At 40.6% G+C, this 18,302-nt stretch overlaps 1 protein-coding gene across 1 annotated transcript; it reads left to right on the top strand.

Moving 5' to 3' along the window:
* Positions 1-597: 597 nt before the first annotated feature.
* On the top strand, positions 598-16,472 carry frtz (WD repeat-containing and planar cell polarity effector protein fritz). Its single transcript, XM_069500475.1, has 13 exons — positions 598-866; positions 946-1,244; positions 1,949-2,073; positions 2,726-2,892; positions 3,170-3,284; positions 5,679-5,903; positions 11,965-12,098; positions 12,770-12,890; positions 13,476-13,741; positions 14,025-14,182; positions 14,511-15,151; positions 15,613-15,745; positions 16,286-16,472. The coding sequence occupies exons 1-13, from the start codon at positions 790-792 to the stop codon at positions 16,339-16,341; spliced, it is 2,517 nt and encodes an 838-aa protein (XP_069356576.1). The 5' UTR covers positions 598-789; the 3' UTR covers positions 16,342-16,472.
* The last annotated feature ends 1,830 nt before the right edge of the window (positions 16,473-18,302 follow it).

Here is an 18,302-nt window from a genome sequence, read left to right on the forward strand (position 1 = left end):
TATATTATATGTACCCTAAATAATATCATTACCTATACATGTATATAATATATGTATAGGTAATGATATTATTTAGGGTGTATCACTATAGTTTTTAAGCTTTACTAAAGGTAGACCGTAACTTTTTACAACAGTAAGTACGTACTACCCGTTATTTTTGAAAACCGCCGCCACAAGCGCCGCATGCACTCAGATCATAGACCGTAGACTACGCAGCATGGTAATCATTCATCCAAAATCCAAACGCAGCATTAATGACGTCATATCTTCACGTCAAAATCAAAGTTGTCAATTTGATATTAACAAAAAGTAGGTACCTACCTAGGTAACGTAGTGATCATTAATTCTAGGTATTACTTTACTCTATGGTGATTCTCTTTGGTAGGTAACATAGATTAATATGTATACCAGTAGGGCGATTGTCTAAAACCTGCATCAATCATTATTACAATCTCAATAGTTCTGATTGGCTGAATTGGTGCGATTCTTGTTGCAACAATGCATTGTGGCCAATAGTGAGCGAGCATTAACCAATCAGAGATGATTGCGATAGTGACATTGTAGCTGTCAAACAACCGCGGTAGGGCCACTGGTAGGTAACAAACAAAAGTAATAAACAAGTAAAACGTTGGGGGATTATATTCTCTTTGCAAAAGTCAAGGGTGTTGAGCAAAAAATAAAATAAAAAAATTAGAAAACAAAGAAAGCAAACAATAAACTTGAATACTGTTGTAATTAATGTTTTCAAAAATGATATGATAATGTGCTTAAAACTACAATTTAAACAATATGTTCAGTTACGATGTCAAGTTCCTAACAAGTGACGATTCCATTTATTTAAAAAACACCGAATTCAAAAGTTTGAAGTAAGTTCTGGAGAAGCGAATTTATTGTTTTGTTTTAGTTAAGTATTAAATAACTAACTATGGCGAACTGTTTATGCAGGTATGAAACTAAAAAAAAGGTTGAGGAATCAGTCCATGATAATGGAAAAAGGAGTTTTTGTGAACGACGTGGTGGACTTTGGTGGACGACACGACCAAGACAACTTCGTCAATTAGAATCGAAGCTCCGCGATAGAAATATAGTGTACAGTGAATGGACTACAGATTCTCTATGTACCTTAGTATTTTCTTCAGGGGTCATAGCATATATCACAGTAAAATGCAATACTTTAGATGTGACCCATATATTATTTGATAGATATTGTGTTGGCAAACTCAATGGGCAAATGGTTACAGGTGGTACGTTGAAGTTTTATTGAAACTTATTAATCAACTTTAATAATTTTCTGCTTAGCAAGTCTTGAATTCTATATATTATAAACCCAAAAAAATTAGAGTACATAAGTGTTTTACTTATGTACTCTAGTTGTTGAATAAAAATATATAAAGACTGTACTCCCCTTTGACTATAGATACAAACTAAATCTTAAAGTTTATAAAATAAGATGCAACAATCATAAACTCTAACTATGTGGCCCAAACTTCTTGATTTCCTTTGCTTTGTACATTACCAAACATTTACTGGCTTACCTACTACAAAAACGGTGCAGTTTAAACCTGTTAAGCCTATACTAATACACATACATAACATTAGTTTACACTTTAAAAAAGTACAGAGGGTAGCTTGCATCCTGGGAACCTAGGAAAATCAAAGATCTCCCGCTGGATTTTAAGAAATCTTAAATTCACACCAAAAAAGACACCTGCATCATCTATTTTGATATAGAGATAGATTGCATCCCAGAGACCTACTAATTTTTATCCTGGAAAATGAAAGAGTTCCCACAGGATTTTGAAATAACCAAAACTTACACATATGAAGTCACAGGTATCAACTAGTTAATAATACAATAGACATTAAGTTTCTGTAGCCATATTTTTTGAATGAGTATAATTTTTTGTTAGTGTTTCATTTTTATTTTGTTCTGCTTTGTGTATTTCAGTTGTTTTGTGTAAATCGCTCCTGTTGTTCACCCATGCTGATAAGACAGGCACATTGATAACTTTTGGCAAAAATAATTTTAACAGTCTTCCCATACAAATCTCAGATAGAGATCCACATTTGCAGGTAAGTTGACATGGGTTGGCTGTTTGCTTAATCTTGGCTCTATTAGTGTATAGTTAGTTTTATTCTTTCTAATCATTATTTTTTACTTTTTAGTTTCACTAACATCTAGGTAAGCAATAAGGCCACCTATTTAGTTTTAAGATAATTATATTTCATATATTCTCTATTTTGTATGTGGATTGATTTTTTAAATATATATATTCTTATCATAGTATAATAATTAAATATTAAATCCTCCTTGGACATAGGTCTCCTTTAGAATACAGTGCGACAAGGCTCTTTTGGCGCGTGGTGAAAATTAGAACTAAAGTTGCCGTCAAGTGTCCCCTTTGTTCTTGTATGAATAGTCTAAGCCTTTGTTCTACAACTAACGCCCCCTGTCAAGTGTCAATGTCATTCAAGTGCCAAAACAGCCTTGTCACACTGTACGTAATTTTTCTCTGTCTAGTACTAATCTGTGCTATCCTTGTGGTAAGTCATCTTCCCATCTTCTTGGTGGCCGTCCTCTTGTTTTGTTCCCTTCTCTGCGGTACCAGGATATAACCTCTATGGTCCATTTTTCCTTGGGAGATCTAACTTAATATTAATTTTGCAGTCTAGCATCAGTCTTTGAGTTACATCTGTTGAAGCATAAAAGTAATTTTAATTTCAGATCATTGATCTAGGTGGTAGTGCAAGAAGAGCAGATCGGCGGGTGTCCTCATGTGAAACGCCCAATTATGTCCGAGTATTAGTATGGGGTGCCAGTGTGATTGAGCCTGCACCATGGAGTCCTGTACTTGAAGACCATGCTAACTTACACTTGTACCAGATAAGTGGGTGAGACTAACTAATAGTAGCATTTTCCCCTATATATATTGTTGTTTCTTTTTGGTCGAAAAAGTATTCTAATCACAGAAGGAAGGTTCAACAAAGTTGTCTAGACAATGTAAACGAAAGGAGCAACTCAAACAGGCCTACATAGTTAAGATCCTATGCTGAAGTGTGGTCATCGTTTACCACAAGATCAAAGGTGTTGGACTACTATGTCTTTCTATATACTGTGCTACCAGGTACCATAACTAAGATTGTCAACTTTTAATTTTTTGTGTTGCAGGCAACAAGTGACATTAATAGCATACCACCAGCTAGAGAATGAAGTTTTGTTTGCAGAAATCTCACATAAATATGATCACATTGTACATATTGTAGAACAGACTGCTAGTCACAAGGTAATCTTTTTTAAATTAAATAATATCATAAACTAGATGATGCACGTGACTTTGCCCGCATGGATTTAGGTTTTTAAAATCCCGTGGAAACTCTTTGATTTTCCGGGATAAAAAGTAGCCTATATCCTTCCAAAGTATGCAAGCTATCTCTGTACCAAGTTGCGTCAAAATTGATTAAACAGATGGGCCATGAAAGGCTAGCAGACAGATAGACAGACACACTTTCGATTTATAATATTATGTAGCTGAAGGGTTGATGTAATGAAGAACCAGCTACATATAGTGATGTTTATTTTACACTTTACAATTGATATGTTATGTACAATACAGACGGGCTCGCGAGCTTTATATAATACAATGGTAGAAGATGTTGACGTGACGAGCGGATGATAGGGAATGTGGAATCTCGTAACGTGCGTGACCAGGAGGATTCTCTACTGCGTTCCAAATTTGAATATTGTTGTGTGGCAGCTGCGAAGTTTTCTTAATAGCTGCCAGCCAAGTAACGGTAGAGGTTGCACCTCTACATCACCCCCCTACGGAGTGAGAAACAGAAAAAAAAAAGAAATATTAAGTAAGGCAAGTATTATATACATAAGAATGAAGGAAAAGAACCCTAAAACTAGAACATGTATTGATAAAAATGAGAAGGCAAATAGGATTGAAAGTTGCCTCAATGTTGAGTCTTCTGTAGCAGTATCTGGTAATGGTGTAATACCTCAGGTCATTGTGTACACAATGACTGGGAGGCAGTACTTAAGACCAGAGAAATAAGCAGTGGACCTGTATGCCTAAGTGACACGGAAAAAAATAATTACAATAAATGAAGCGTTCGGAGTGCAAAAAGGTTGATGACGGAGGAGACGCATGATGAGCAAATCTTCTTCACGTCGAACCTTGGCAAACTCGCGTCCACATAGACCTGAAGAGAGGTTCTGAGCGCGATAAACTCAGTGAACCTGGAAAAGTGAAAAGGTCGAAGGACTTACGAACGACTGACATCGTGTCTTAGGGTGCCCAGTGTACTACAGGAACATGTGTGCGGAGGCTATACAGCACTCCACAAAAGCTGCTTCACTTTGAAATAAAAGATGATCCGCAATGCACGGAGGAAGCTTTGCTGAAAACCTTACGAATTGTGGCATGGTCCGTAGGGGTCTGTTGTGAATGGAACCATGGAACGGAGAGATTAGTCCTCTTCATACGTGTAATAAGTACTGTTTCTTTATAAATTGCTGAAATTTAAATTGTTATGACAGGAAAATTTTACAAAATACAATGGCAATTATGACATGACAATATAACTAAATAAAATTGTTCTAAAAAAGTAAAACGTCTATAAAAAATTCCCTTTTTAAAATGAGATGATGAGACGTCACTTATTGTCTATATTGTTCATGGAATGTTAATGTTCTTTTTCACTGAATTTGAAAATTAAAAAAATACGTCACTCAAAAATAATTTTCACAAAACAAAATGCAATGTCACAAATATTATTGTTAGAAATTGTTTTTCAGCACAGAAGAAATAATGTCCTTATAAAACCTGGATCCCTCCTCAGGGCGCCTTGGATATGTACTCACAAGGCATGCACGTATGAACCTCGCGTCGGGTTCAGGAGGTTGTGTTGTGGTCAGCGATGTAGGACAGGGTAGGTTGCGTAGCGTGCCGCGTCGAGTTAACTGGATTGCGTCCACGAGGGACACCATCTGTGGCGTCCATGTCGAGTCGCAGTCGTAACTCGTAGCTTTCGCGTTCAGAGGGTGCAGCTAATGTGGCCGCACGTCGTTGCTTGTTGCGTTGAGTTGCTTGCACGCCGGAGATGTACGGGAGCAGTGTGCAGGCTCGACCGTAGACGCAGGTACCCAATGTGGCTGATGTGTTCCTCAATGATGGGTCACCAATTATGTAGCTGAAGGGTTGATGTAATGAAGAACCAGCTACATATAGTGATGTTTATTTTACACTTTACAATTGATATGTTATGTACAATACAGACGGGCTCGCGAGCTTTATATAATACAATGGTAGAAGATGTTGACGTGACGAGCGGATGATAGGGAATGTGGAATCTCGTAACGTGCGTGACCAGGAGGATTCTCTACTGCGTTCCAAATTTGAATATTGTTGTGTGGCAGCTGCGAAGTTTTCTTAATAGCTGCCAGCCAAGTAACGGTAGAGGTTGCACCTCTACAATTAGTATGAAAAGTATGGATGGATGTTGTGTAATGTACTGGAAGTGGATTGGGATTCGCTAACGCGCATTACGCAGTTGGGTTTGTATGGGCGTGTATCATATTTTGCATACATACATTCGCGAGTCGCAGTTATTCGCGTCATACACATTACATATTATTTTGATTATGAAAATATACTAATATATTTTTATTTCAGAATGGAGTAACTTTGACATGGGTACGATATGATATACCTGAAGGAGATAATAGAACAAAACTATCTACCCTGAGCGAGTATGTAACGCGAGTGTCGTTGCCCGCGCCGGCGCGAGTCGCGCGGCGATCGCCCTGCGACTCCAGGCTGCTCGTGTCTTGTATAGACGCCTCGATACACGTCGCACATCACATTGCGGGCCTCATCCATTCCACGAGAGCTGGCTTTGTAAGTATCTATAGTGGCATGCACCACTATTTACCTTGAGGGAGTATGTAACGCGAATGTCATTTCCCGCGCCGGCGCGAGTCGCGCGGCGATCGCCCTGCGACTCCAGGCTGCTCGTGTCTTGTATAGACGCCTCGATACACGTCGCACATCACATTGCGGGCCTCATCCATTCCACGAGAGCTGGCTTTGTAAGTATCTATAGTGGCATGCACCACTATTTACCTTGAGGGAGTATGTAACGCGAATGTCATTTCCCGCGCCGGCGCGAGTCGCGCGGCGATCGCCCTGCGACTCCAGGCTGCTCGTGTCTTGTATAGACGCCTCGATACACGTCGCACATCACATTGCGGGCCTCATCCATTCCACGAGAGCTGGCTTTGTAAGTATCTATAGTGGCATGCACCACTATTTACCTTGAGGGAGTATGTAACGCGAATGTCATTTCCCGCGCCGGCGCGAGTCGCGCGGCGATCGCCCTGCGACTCCAGGCTGCTCGTGTCTTGTATAGACGCCTCGATACACGTCGCACATCACATTGCGGGCCTCATCCATTCCACGAGAGCTGGCTTTGTAAGTATCTATAGTGGCATGCACCACTATTTACCTTGAGGGAGTATGTAACGCGAATGTCATTTCCCGCGCCGGCGCGAGTCGCGCGGCGATCGCCCTGCGACTCCAGGCTGCTCGTGTCTTGTATAGACGCCTCGATACACGTCGCACATCACATTGCGGGCCTCATCCATTCCACGAGAGCTGGCTTTGTAAGTATCTATAGTGGCATGCACCACTATTTACCTTGAGGGAGTATGTAACGCGAATGTCATTTCCCGCGCCGGCGCGAGTCGCGCGGCGATCGCCCTGCGACTCCAGGCTGCTCGTGTCTTGTATAGACGCCTCGATACACGTCGCACATCACATTGCGGGCCTCATCCATTCCACGAGAGCTGGCTTTGTAAGTATCTATAGTGGCATGCACCACTATTTACCTTGAGGGAGTATGTAACGCGAATGTCATTTCCCGCGCCGGCGCGAGTTGCGCGGCGATCGCCCTGCGACTCCAGGCTGCTCGTGTCTTGTATAGACGCCTCGATACACGTCGCACATCACATTGCGGGCCTCATCCATTCCACGAGAGCTGGCTTTGTAAGTATCTATAGTGGCATGCACCACTATTTACCTTGAGGGAGTATGTAACGCGAATGTCATTTCCCGCGCCGGCGCGAGTCGCGCGGCGATCGCCCTGCGACTCCAGGCTGCTCGTGTCTTGTATAGACGCCTCGATACACGTCGCACATCACATTGCGGGCCTCATCCATTCCACGAGAGCTGGCTTTGTAAGTATCTATAGTGGCATGCACCACTATTTACCTTGAGGGAGTATGTAACGCGAATGTCATTTCCCGCGCCGGCGCGAGTCGCGCGGCGATCGCCCTGCGACTCCAGGCTGCTCGTGTCTTGTATAGACGCCTCGATACACGTCGCACATCACATTGCGGGCCTCATCCATTCCACGAGAGCTGGCTTTGTAAGTATCTATAGTGGCATGCACCACTATTTACCTTGAGGGAGTATGTAACGCGAATGTCATTTCCCGCGCCGGCGCGAGTCGCGCGGCGATCGCCCTGCGACTCCAGGCTGCTCGTGTCTTGTATAGACGCCTCGATACACGTCGCACATCACATTGCGGGCCTCATCCATTCCACGAGAGCTGGCTTTGTAAGTATCTATAGTGGCATGCACCACTATTTACCTTGAGGGAGTATGTAACGCGAATGTCATTTCCCGCGCCGGCGCGAGTCGCGCGGCGATCGCCCTGCGACTCCAGGCTGCTCGTGTCTTGTATAGACGCCTCGATACACGTCGCACATCACATTGCGGGCCTCATCCATTCCACGAGAGCTGGCTTTGTAAGTATCTATAGTGGCATGCACCACTATTTACCTTGAGGGAGTATGTAACGCGAATGTCATTTCCCGCGCCGGCGCGAGTCGCGCGGCGATCGCCCTGCGACTCCAGGCTGCTCGTGTCTTGTATAGACGCCTCGATACACGTCGCACATCACATTGCGGGCCTCATCCATTCCACGAGAGCTGGCTTTGTAAGTATCTATAGTGGCATGCACCACTATTTACCTTGAGGGAGTATGTAACGCGAATGTCATTTCCCGCGCCGGCGCGAGTCGCGCGGCGATCGCCCTGCGACTCCAGGCTGCTCGTGTCTTGTATAGACGCCTCGATACACGTCGCACATCACATTGCGGGCCTCATCCATTCCACGAGAGCTGGCTTTGTAAGTATCTATAGTGGCATGCACCACTATTTACCTTGAGGGAGTATGTAACGCGAATGTCATTTCCCGCGCCGGCGCGAGTCGCGCGGCGATCGCCCTGCGACTCCAGGCTGCTCGTGTCTTGTATAGACGCCTCGATACACGTCGCACATCACATTGCGGGCCTCATCCATTCCACGAGAGCTGGCTTTGTAAGTATCTATAGTGGCATGCACCACTATTTACCTTGAGGGAGTATGTAACGCGAATGTCATTTCCCGCGCCGGCGCGAGTCGCGCGGCGATCGCCCTGCGACTCCAGGCTGCTCGTGTCTTGTATAGACGCCTCGATACACGTCGCACATCACATTGCGGGCCTCATCCATTCCACGAGAGCTGGCTTTGTAAGTATCTATAGTGGCATGCACCACTATTTACCTTGAGGGAGTATGTAACGCGAATGTCATTTCCCGCGCTGGCGCGAGTTGCGCGGCGATCGCCCTGCGACTCCAGGCTGCTCGTGTCTTGTAATTTGATACTAAAGTGATAATAAACTACCAAAATATTATTCGATCGATAAGTGCATTAAAAATTCATTTAACATTTCAAATTTCGCCGCGAAAACGCTACCCGCCATCTTTATAGGTTCATGAGCTGTGATGACGTCACACGGATTGGTAAACAACGGTGTTTTCTTAGTGAAATACAATTCAATCCATGTGACGTCACAGACGGAATTCATCATGGCGGCATCAGCTTCATGCGTTTAGAATATTTTGTATTTGTAGAATAGATAAAAAAATGAATTATAAAACTCATTAGGTAACTAGCTAGGTATATAATTTTATGTAATTAACATTTTTCGATTGCTGATCTCTACATAGTATAAAATAAAGTCGCTTCCCGCGTCTGTATGATATGATAACGCGTAGTGTAATATGTACGAATTGTCAGTTTAAACGTAGCATGTTCATATTAGCTGTAACATAAAAATGCAACTCCTCAATATATCGAAGTAGGTTGCCTGCACATCGGATTGAAAGAGAGGTGATGCAAAATTATGTAGGTTAGGTCGTTAAGCAATAAGTTTAAAACAATAGTATGTAAGATTTCTTTATTAATATTGTTAGTCCATAAGCGAGAGTAGATCATAAGCCGGCTCTCAATAAACATCTTTCACCGTTGCCGCATTTAATTATTACCATACGGCCACAACATATCTCATGGCGACCCTTGCCAGTCGGTGCATGCCTAATCTAAGTGCGTGCACCGGCTGGGCACCGATCAAGAAGAAGACTACACAATTTTCTAAAGAATATCAAGATTCAAGGCTCAATTAGAACAAAAAGAAGAAAATAATTCCACGTCCTGTATTAAAAATCAAAAAACACTTACATCAAGAAATAAGTTCAAAAATGAATCGCTTATGAACAGAAGACAATCTCAAGCTTCATTGATCGGCCCAGCATCATCGTGCGTCCAGGGTTATCCCGGCCACAACTAGGAGGTGTCCAGGGTATTCCCGGCCCAGTTCGAGGAGTCCAGGGTTTTCCCGGCCCACCAAGAAGAAAGAAGAGGCGCAGACTCCAGACCTCCAGACCTGATGACCAAAACCAGTCCTGATGACGACGGCGACTACACGGCGGTCACGAAATTGACTATTGAAATGCGTCGCTAACATTAAAGTAAGTGCAATTTATCTCTCGTAATGGGCAAATAGGTAAAATATGTAGCAATTATAATTTTTTTTTCTCTTGGGTAGATAATTTAATTTTGTACGTAGGTTAGGTGAATATTGGTAATTTTTTTAAATAATAAATGAAACTTGCTCCACTATCTACTAATAAGTTCCATTCGTACTTTATTTGTAAGATTTTATATAGTGTGTAGGATAGTTTAAAATAATAATAGATAATTAATAAATGAATAAGTAGATACTTACTTCTTTCGTAAATATTCGGTGTTAAAATCGAAATATAATAATTCAGAGAATTATAACGGTGTCATCGCGTGGTCAACGACACACGCGTACCCGAACATTTTGTTTTGTTATACGAGACAATGGTTTTGCTCGAGATGCAATTTGCAAATACAAGGAAATGAATATGAAATAAGGAGAAATTTTTCCTTACAGACGTTTTTCGTCTAGTTTCGTGCTAGTTTTGACGATATAAGACTATACCGGCTTTGACAAATTAGGACTTTGCAAACCAAAGGCTTGATCACCCTTCGGCTGTAGAAGTGCTAGGTATAAAATATACAATTATTTATTTTGGATTGAGACATACTAACGTAGGAAGATGATTGTTATTTATTATTTGGACGCGATGTTTTGCGCATATTTAGTACCTCCTCATTCAACTATATATTTGTCTAGACTCTTGATCATTATCTACCGCGCTGGTGTTAGTGAAAGACCTAGAATTTTTATGAAAAGTTGAATGTTATTGAAATACTTATTGAAAGAAATAAGTTTGATGAAGATTATAAGTGTTATGAAAAATGCTCGCAAGCATGTTATGTTAAATATTGATTAGGAGAGTACGCGCCGCGTTTGTTGATTTGTTTATTTATTTGTATTATGTGAAGAAGTAACTTGAAAGGAAGATGAAGACTAGGAGAGATTTATTTTGACTGTCCAGGAAATATGAATACCTGAGATGTTTACTTAATAATAGGTATTATTATGGGTTATAGAATAGAAACCTTATATTTACCGTCTTACGACGATGCTATACGACAGCTGTATACTTATGATGACGACGATTTGATAGGTCAAAGAATCTTTTGAAGTCGATTTGTGAAATCGATACCTCAGCTTATACATATCTAATACCTATGATGCTATTTTGAGATTATTTTATTATGATGAGATTTTTCGAAACTTTTGTAAAAGTTAAATCCTTGACTGCACTTAATAGATTACGATTTTTCTAGTTATAAGTAAGGTTGAAAGTATGCCCATACGAAGTAAGAGATAAGATAAATTGCACTTTGAGCACAGGAAGTAACGATTTAAAAAAAATGTTTTCTTACATAATTTTAATTTTATTTAGCATTAGATTTTATTTTTGTGATTGTCATCATCTTTTCTTCTGATTCGATATAGCGTCTAACATTTTTTTTTCTTTTAAGGGAAGGGGTAACCGCATACATTTTCAGGGGAGTTGTAATATGTACGAATTGTCAGTTTAAACGTAGCATGTTCATATTAGCTGTAACATAAAAATGCAACTCCTCAATATATCGAAGTAGGTTGCCTGCACATCGGATTGAAAGAGAGGTGATGCAAAATTATGTAGGTTAGGTCGTTAAGCAATAAGTTTAAAACAATAGTATGTAAGATTTCTTTATTAATATTGTTAGTCCATAAGCGAGAGTAGATCATAAGCCGGCTCTCAATAAACATCTTTCACCGTTGCCGCATTTAATTATTACCATACGGCCACAACATATCTCAGTAGATCTTTTAAACTACGCAACGGATTTTAACGCGGTTTTCACCAACAGATAGAGTGATTCAAGAGGAAGGTTTATAGCTATAGTTTAATTCTCAAAAAATTAGAGATCCCTAGAGAAATTGAAATAATGTGAATTAGGTCGGAAAAATTCTCTCATTTGAGAGTTTCCGAGGCACCTCAATGACACCACATTAGTATCTACATTGCACCCATGCGAAGCCGGGGCGGATCGCTAGTTGCTAATAATCTATCTTGTTCATTTTCAGATTTTTTCATGGTCGGTGTAAAATATCGCAGTCAAAAGCACTAGTAAAACTTTATTTCTTATAGATAGCCACGGACGTGCGGTGGGCGGGCGAGTTGATAGTGGCTACAGAGGAAGCGGGCAGGCTGCAGTGCTTTGACCGCGCTCTATCCTTGTTACACCACCACACTAAATGCTTGGATCTCACTTCTTACATGCGGTAAGTTGATATTCCGTAACTTAAACTTTAAAGTATAAGTAAAAGTATTGTCTATCTATTACTTAAGTCAAGTTGTCAAAAATAACACAACCCACAATATAAGTCCCTCAAATTGCTATTGCGCTGGAACCATGTCTCATTGACATCAAACAACCATCAGCTCGAAACTTCAGTCTAGTGCTGACGTTGGCGGCCACGCGCATTAGCAATTTGCGGAACTTATACCAATATTATGAATGTATACTTCCATGTGAGTTTTACTTTTAAGCAGAAGGCATTAAGTAATATTTTCCAACAATTAACTTTCTGATAGTTGTCGCTATAAATAATAACTATTTCAATACACTATCATGCATGTAATAAAAATTAAACCTTTATGGAACAAATTTTAAAAGCTAAAAATAAAATTGTGGCCGGATAATATTTATTTGCTTACAAAAAAAATTGTTTCCTCATAAAGGTCTTCTGTATTTTATGCAATAACTAACTTATTCCCGCGACTTCGTATGCGTGGACTACACAAATTTCAAACCCCTATTTAACCCCCTTAAATTTCAGCTCGATCCGTCCAGTAGTTTGATCTGTGCGTTGATAGATCAGTCAGTCAGTCAGCTTTTCCTTTTGCACTATTTTTTTATAACTAAGAGAACCTTATCAAGCAATATTTCCAGGGATGCGAAACGTTTACAAATATTGGCGAGTCTGACTCTTAGAGGTGGTCCTCTGATTCTGGCCTCATTCACCAGAGGGCCCTTGACGCTGCTTCGGATAACACACGCGCGCTTATTATCGGTAAGTGAGCAGTAAACGCTAAATTATATAAATGTATGTGTAGCCATCATAACGAGTTTATTATTAGATGTTATTTTTGAAATAAAAAATCTGTCAAGTTCAACTCTTCCTATTACGGTTCACGAGATACAGCCCGACAGACAGCTGGACGACGGACGGATGGACAGCGGAGGCTTAGTAATAGGGTCCTGTTCGTTGGCACCCTTCGGATATGGAACCCTAAAAAATGAGAGAACAGTGCATATTATATGCTCTAGCACATCCCCATTGCTGTCGTCCGGTGAAACCAACTGGACGCTTCTTCATACAATCCCTTGTATTATACAACTTTAAGGAGGCAATTTATGTCTCTCTCTAGGCCAGGGATCTCCAAACTTTTATAGCGTCCAAAGTCCAAGTCAAGGCCTAAATTGTACCACATATTGTAGTAAACTACAATTTTCCACACAAATTTCTTTCCGTTCCGGGGCTTTACAAGTAGCCATTTTCACCCTGCTGTCACTGGCCAATTTCGTTGTACTTGCGGACCGTAGTTTGGAGACCCCTCTCTAGAGTCTAGACCATAAAAAAATGATGCATTTTTAGGCATGGATACGCTCCTGTCGTACATCAAACGCAGTAGCTTTACTTCGGGCACTCGACTGGGATGAGGAAGGGGCGGAATGCCTTAACGCGATCAGTGAAATAATGCGCAACGCACTCCGGAAAGGCGCGCTAGGGGAGAGTGGGGAAATGGTGCAAATGGCCTTAGGGGCGTATTTGGCGCCGACTGTTCCTCTGCCGGCCATAGCTGCCAAATATGCGCCCGCTGTACACGACTTGGCTAGAAAGTTCTTCCACCACTTGCTCAGGTAGGTCATGTCAGGTGCATCAAATCCTACCCGTTGCGCTATTGTCTTACGGCCGAATTTAATAACATTGACTTATCATAGTAGCTGATATCATATCACTGTTTAATAAATAATTAATCAATCCATCTGTAATTTGTCGATAAGTTACATAGCAACGTCGTTATATTGTTAAAAATTGCATGATCTTTTTTGACAAATAACAAAGTTACTTTTGGCCTATAGCCAAAATTCTATCGGGAGAACAAAATAGTGGATATGAATTAGAAGTTTCTCAAACACCCAGACGCGGTCGTATCGAGAAGGCGCTCAGCCTGGCGGTAGACTTGGCGGCATGGGACTTGTTCGTGGACGCGCGCTGCGCCGCCAAGCGACTCAACCTGCCTCAGCTCGTGGAGGAGGCCAACACTTGCGCGGCACACTATGCACGGTTGGACAGAACTAGTGAGTATACCTCGAAAAAACTAAATGATAGGTAAATATATAACAGAGTGATTTTCCTTTCACTTCTTGTGTCCAGCAGTTCCCTATAGACATTTGAGATTATCCATCAACTAGTGGAGTGTACGATGACCCTTCGACCATCTGTTGGGACCCCAATCGTCTTTCAAAACTATGTTTTCTGGTTTTAGAAATTATCTTAGGCAAGCTAATGAAAACTGTCTCTGTGTTAAAAGGTAATAGACAAGATAGGGAAAACCAACATCTATGAAATAATTGTATTGATTTAAAGTTTAAATTTAAATTTAGTCTAAAATGTTGTTGTTTTCAGATTCCGAATGTTCCGACTCATGTTCACAGTGCAGCTCACATTCATACTCAGGTTCAGACGATGAATCGAGTTTGTCTTCCAAAGCGATAAAAAGTAACCCTCCACCCCTCCCACGAGTCCCTCTACCTCCTCACCCCTCTATCCTCACTGTACCTATTACCCAAAATGAACCGTATAAAGCAAAAAGTATTCGGCCAAACCTACACCAATATCTAGAACGAGACACCACAATTTGGGCCAAAGACATCCCTTCAAGAGATGACTCTTATATTGGCAACATGTACAAAAGAGACGTAAAACCAGCAAATACAGGCCAAAACGTGCGATGGGGTAGTATGGACAACGTCCTCAACTTCCAGAGACCTCCCAAGAGTTCTGTAAACTACGAATACACGAAAGCAACTCAGAGTGTATTAGATATTCTTCCTCGGAATCAAGACGAGAGAATAGCGTCGCATTTCAAACACTTATTCCAGACTGAATTGATGGAAGAAGCTAGCAATGACAGATATAATATAGCCAATATATCGAGCAATAGCAATTTTAATGGCCGGTATCCTCAAGACAAGTTCTGGACTGGCATGAAGCCAGAGAAGAACAAGGTCAAGTTCTCTGATACAGTTACGATTGCAGTGGTCTCCGTAAGTATTATGACACTAAACTAATTAAGCGTTGGGCCAGTTGGGTCAGCACTGTATGCGTCGTAATCTATAAACTCTGAAACTACTGAACCGATTTTAATAATTCTGTCAGCGTTAGACAGCTACTTTATCCAGAAGTAACATAGGCTATGTAGTTATTATTGTATCATCATCATCATCATCAACCAATAGACGTCCACTGCTGGACATAGGTCTCTTGTAGGGACTTCCACACGCCACGGTCTTGCGCCGCCTGGACGACTCGTTTGATGTCGTCCGTCCACCTAGTGGGGGGTCTCCAACGCTGCGTCTTCCGGTGCGAGGTCGCCATTCCAGCACCTTGGGACCTCAACGTCTAACGTATTATTGTATATTGTATACTAAATAACGTATTATAGAATAGGAATATCAAATTTCACCCGACTGAAGTCGGGCAGATCAGCTAGTTATCTATATTTCAGGAGCCTCTGACTCCGAATCCGGCTCACGAGCTGGCCGCGAGCCTGCCGCTGTGTCCGCCGCACGCCTACCTGGCCGCCTTCGCGCCGCTGCCCGCCCCGCTCGCCGCCCCGCCCGCCGTGCCGCCCCCGCCCGGTACTACGCTCGACTACGTCGAAGTGTGACGCATGACCATTGACCACGTGTGTTAACCCTTGCTCTATCACTACCCATAGTAAATGAGAAATTTTCACATACTAAGCTGATTCCTATTTCCATGTTAGTAACGGTAAGCACTCTGGTATAACTTGTGTACTCGCCTCTATAAACCGCACCTTAGGAATATTTTTTCTATATTTTGAGTTTTATCACAATGCATGAATGTGTATGTATATAATATATTAATTTTTGCATCATTCATAATATTATACACTTCACACAGTAGCTACCGCACGCAATATTATATTCTTAACTACTGCAATGCATATATATGCGTGTATAGTACACGACAGGTCGAGATGGCAATGGGGTGGAGACGAACCTCACATCCCCCGCGCTAACCTAGTGCGGAATAACGCAGGTGACGTCGCGGCCATCTCGACCTGTCGCGTACTATATCTACTTTAACTATATTATTTGAATGATGTTCTACTCGTTTTATAACTAAGTAATTAATCAGTTGTTTTTCATCAACAGATAATGCTGCTCAGAAGGTCCCAAAAATCAAAGTCGTTCATTTTGGAATGGTGTAATATTGACATTATTTAGTATAATTTAACTCATACCCACTGTATTCCGTCCATCACTATAATATTTTATAGCTTTAAAACTTATATTATGACATAGTATATTTCAAAGTGCCTATTATACATTTCCAACTAAAGCAATGTGTTTTACTAATCTGTTAGAATAACGACTGCAGTCATTGACTTATATGCAACTCAGTGACGTCTGGATTTCAAACGCGTCATTCATTAGTATCTAAGAGGTAGCGCTGATTTATTTGGTTCCAAAACCGTGAAAAATTTTGTTCGCTTGGGCATATCTTGTCATTTATATCGATGACTGCAGTATTCCTTCCTTATAAAGTGCCAGCCTTCAGCACTGTGCCAGACCACCGTTATTTTATAAAAGCTGAACCTAGTTAGTAGAACATAGGTTAATTATTGGTCCGCTCTTAGTACAGACAAAGATAATATATTAAACAAGTACAGATCGCTAACTCTCTATTTAAAATTGTAACTAGTTCAAGACTATTACTAGATGGCGTCACTTGGTTCGTATGAAATATATTTTTTATGGATTTGACGAAATATCATATTTCACTTGTCTGGTTCATCAAATTTATTTATATTTAGTAACAAAATACAAAATTTTCACAACATCACCATCGGAAAAAGCTAATTCTTAATTTTAATTATTGACTCATTGAACTTTACGATATCCATAGCAAGTTCTATCTTTTGCTTTGGATAGCTGAAGTAGTATTACAAAATTCCAGTAGATGGCGTAACAAAATGACTTGTTACTTGAAAATAAAATTATTATTATAATTAAATATACTCACTGGTTGTTTTATTTATGCAATTTACCTATGTACGTGTACACGACAAAAAAGTGCAAAATACGGCTTTTCATCAACAAGATATTATTTTCCTTTGGTAGGGATATCTTGTAAGGTTACAGATAGGTCACAGATTAGAGATTCTCTAATCTGTGGGTGCCAGTATGATTCCATAAATAAATTTAGCATCCCTGATTTATTCGAAAATGATACCAGCATTGGCCTGATCTTGATACCAACAGATGTTGGTAGGTATCAAGATACGACAGGTCACTCCCAAAATCCAAGCCAAGACGTCATGTGCTTCATAAAAAATTAAAATTTGAGTTGGCTCTAAATAGAATTGAGTTTCATCAGCTGTTCGATAGATGGCACTAAATAAATTCGATAACTCACATTTTAGCTTGCACAATAACACCATCACACTATAAAGAGTTGATCTACAAGGGACCGGCGACTTAAAGGAGTTTTACGCAAGCTTTAAATGAATGTATCAAAGATAATATATACAAGTAAGATCGCTAACGTCATACATTCATTTAAAGCTTGCGTAAAACTCCTTTAAGTCGCCGGTACCTTGTAGGTCAACTCCTTATAGTGTGATGGCATTATTGTGCAAGCTAAAATGTGAGTTATCGAATTTATTTAGTGCCATCTATCGAACAGCTGATGAAACTCAATTCTATTTAGAGCCAACTCAAATTTTAATTTTTTATGAAGCACATGACGTCTTGGCTTGGATTTTGGGAGTGACCTGTCGTATCTTGATACCTACCAACATCTGTTGGTATCAAGATCAGGCCAATGCTGGTATCATTTTCGAATAAATCAGGGATGCTAAATTTATTTATGGAATCATACTGGCACCCACAGATTAGAGAATCTCTAATCTGTGACCTATCTGTAACCTTACAAGATATCCCTACCAAAGGAAAATAATATCTTGTTGATGAAAAGCCGTATTTTGCACTTTTTTGTCGTGTACACGTACATAGGTAAATTGCATAAATAAAACAACCAGTGAGTATATTTAATTATAATAATAATTTTATTTTCAAGTAACAAGTCATTTTGTTACGCCATCTACTGGAATTTTGTAATACTACTTCAGCTATCCAAAGCAAAAGATAGAACTTGCTATGGATATCG

The sequence above is a fragment of the Maniola hyperantus genome, chromosome 8 (genome assembly GCF_902806685.2).
Source record: "Maniola hyperantus chromosome 8, iAphHyp1.2, whole genome shotgun sequence".
Classification (NCBI taxonomy): Eukaryota; Metazoa; Arthropoda; class Insecta; order Lepidoptera; family Nymphalidae; genus Maniola; species Maniola hyperantus.

Coding starts and splice junctions, on each gene's coding strand:
- frtz (XM_069500475.1), top strand. CDS start 790: ATGTTCAGTTACGATGTCAAGTTCCTAACAAGTGACGATTCCATTTAT. Junction 867..945: donor ACCGAATTCAAAAGTTTGAA/GTAAGTTCTGGA, acceptor CTGTTTATGCAG/GTATGAAACTAAAAAAAAGG. Junction 15,152..15,612: donor TTACGATTGCAGTGGTCTCC/GTAAGTATTATG, acceptor TCTATATTTCAG/GAGCCTCTGACTCCGAATCC.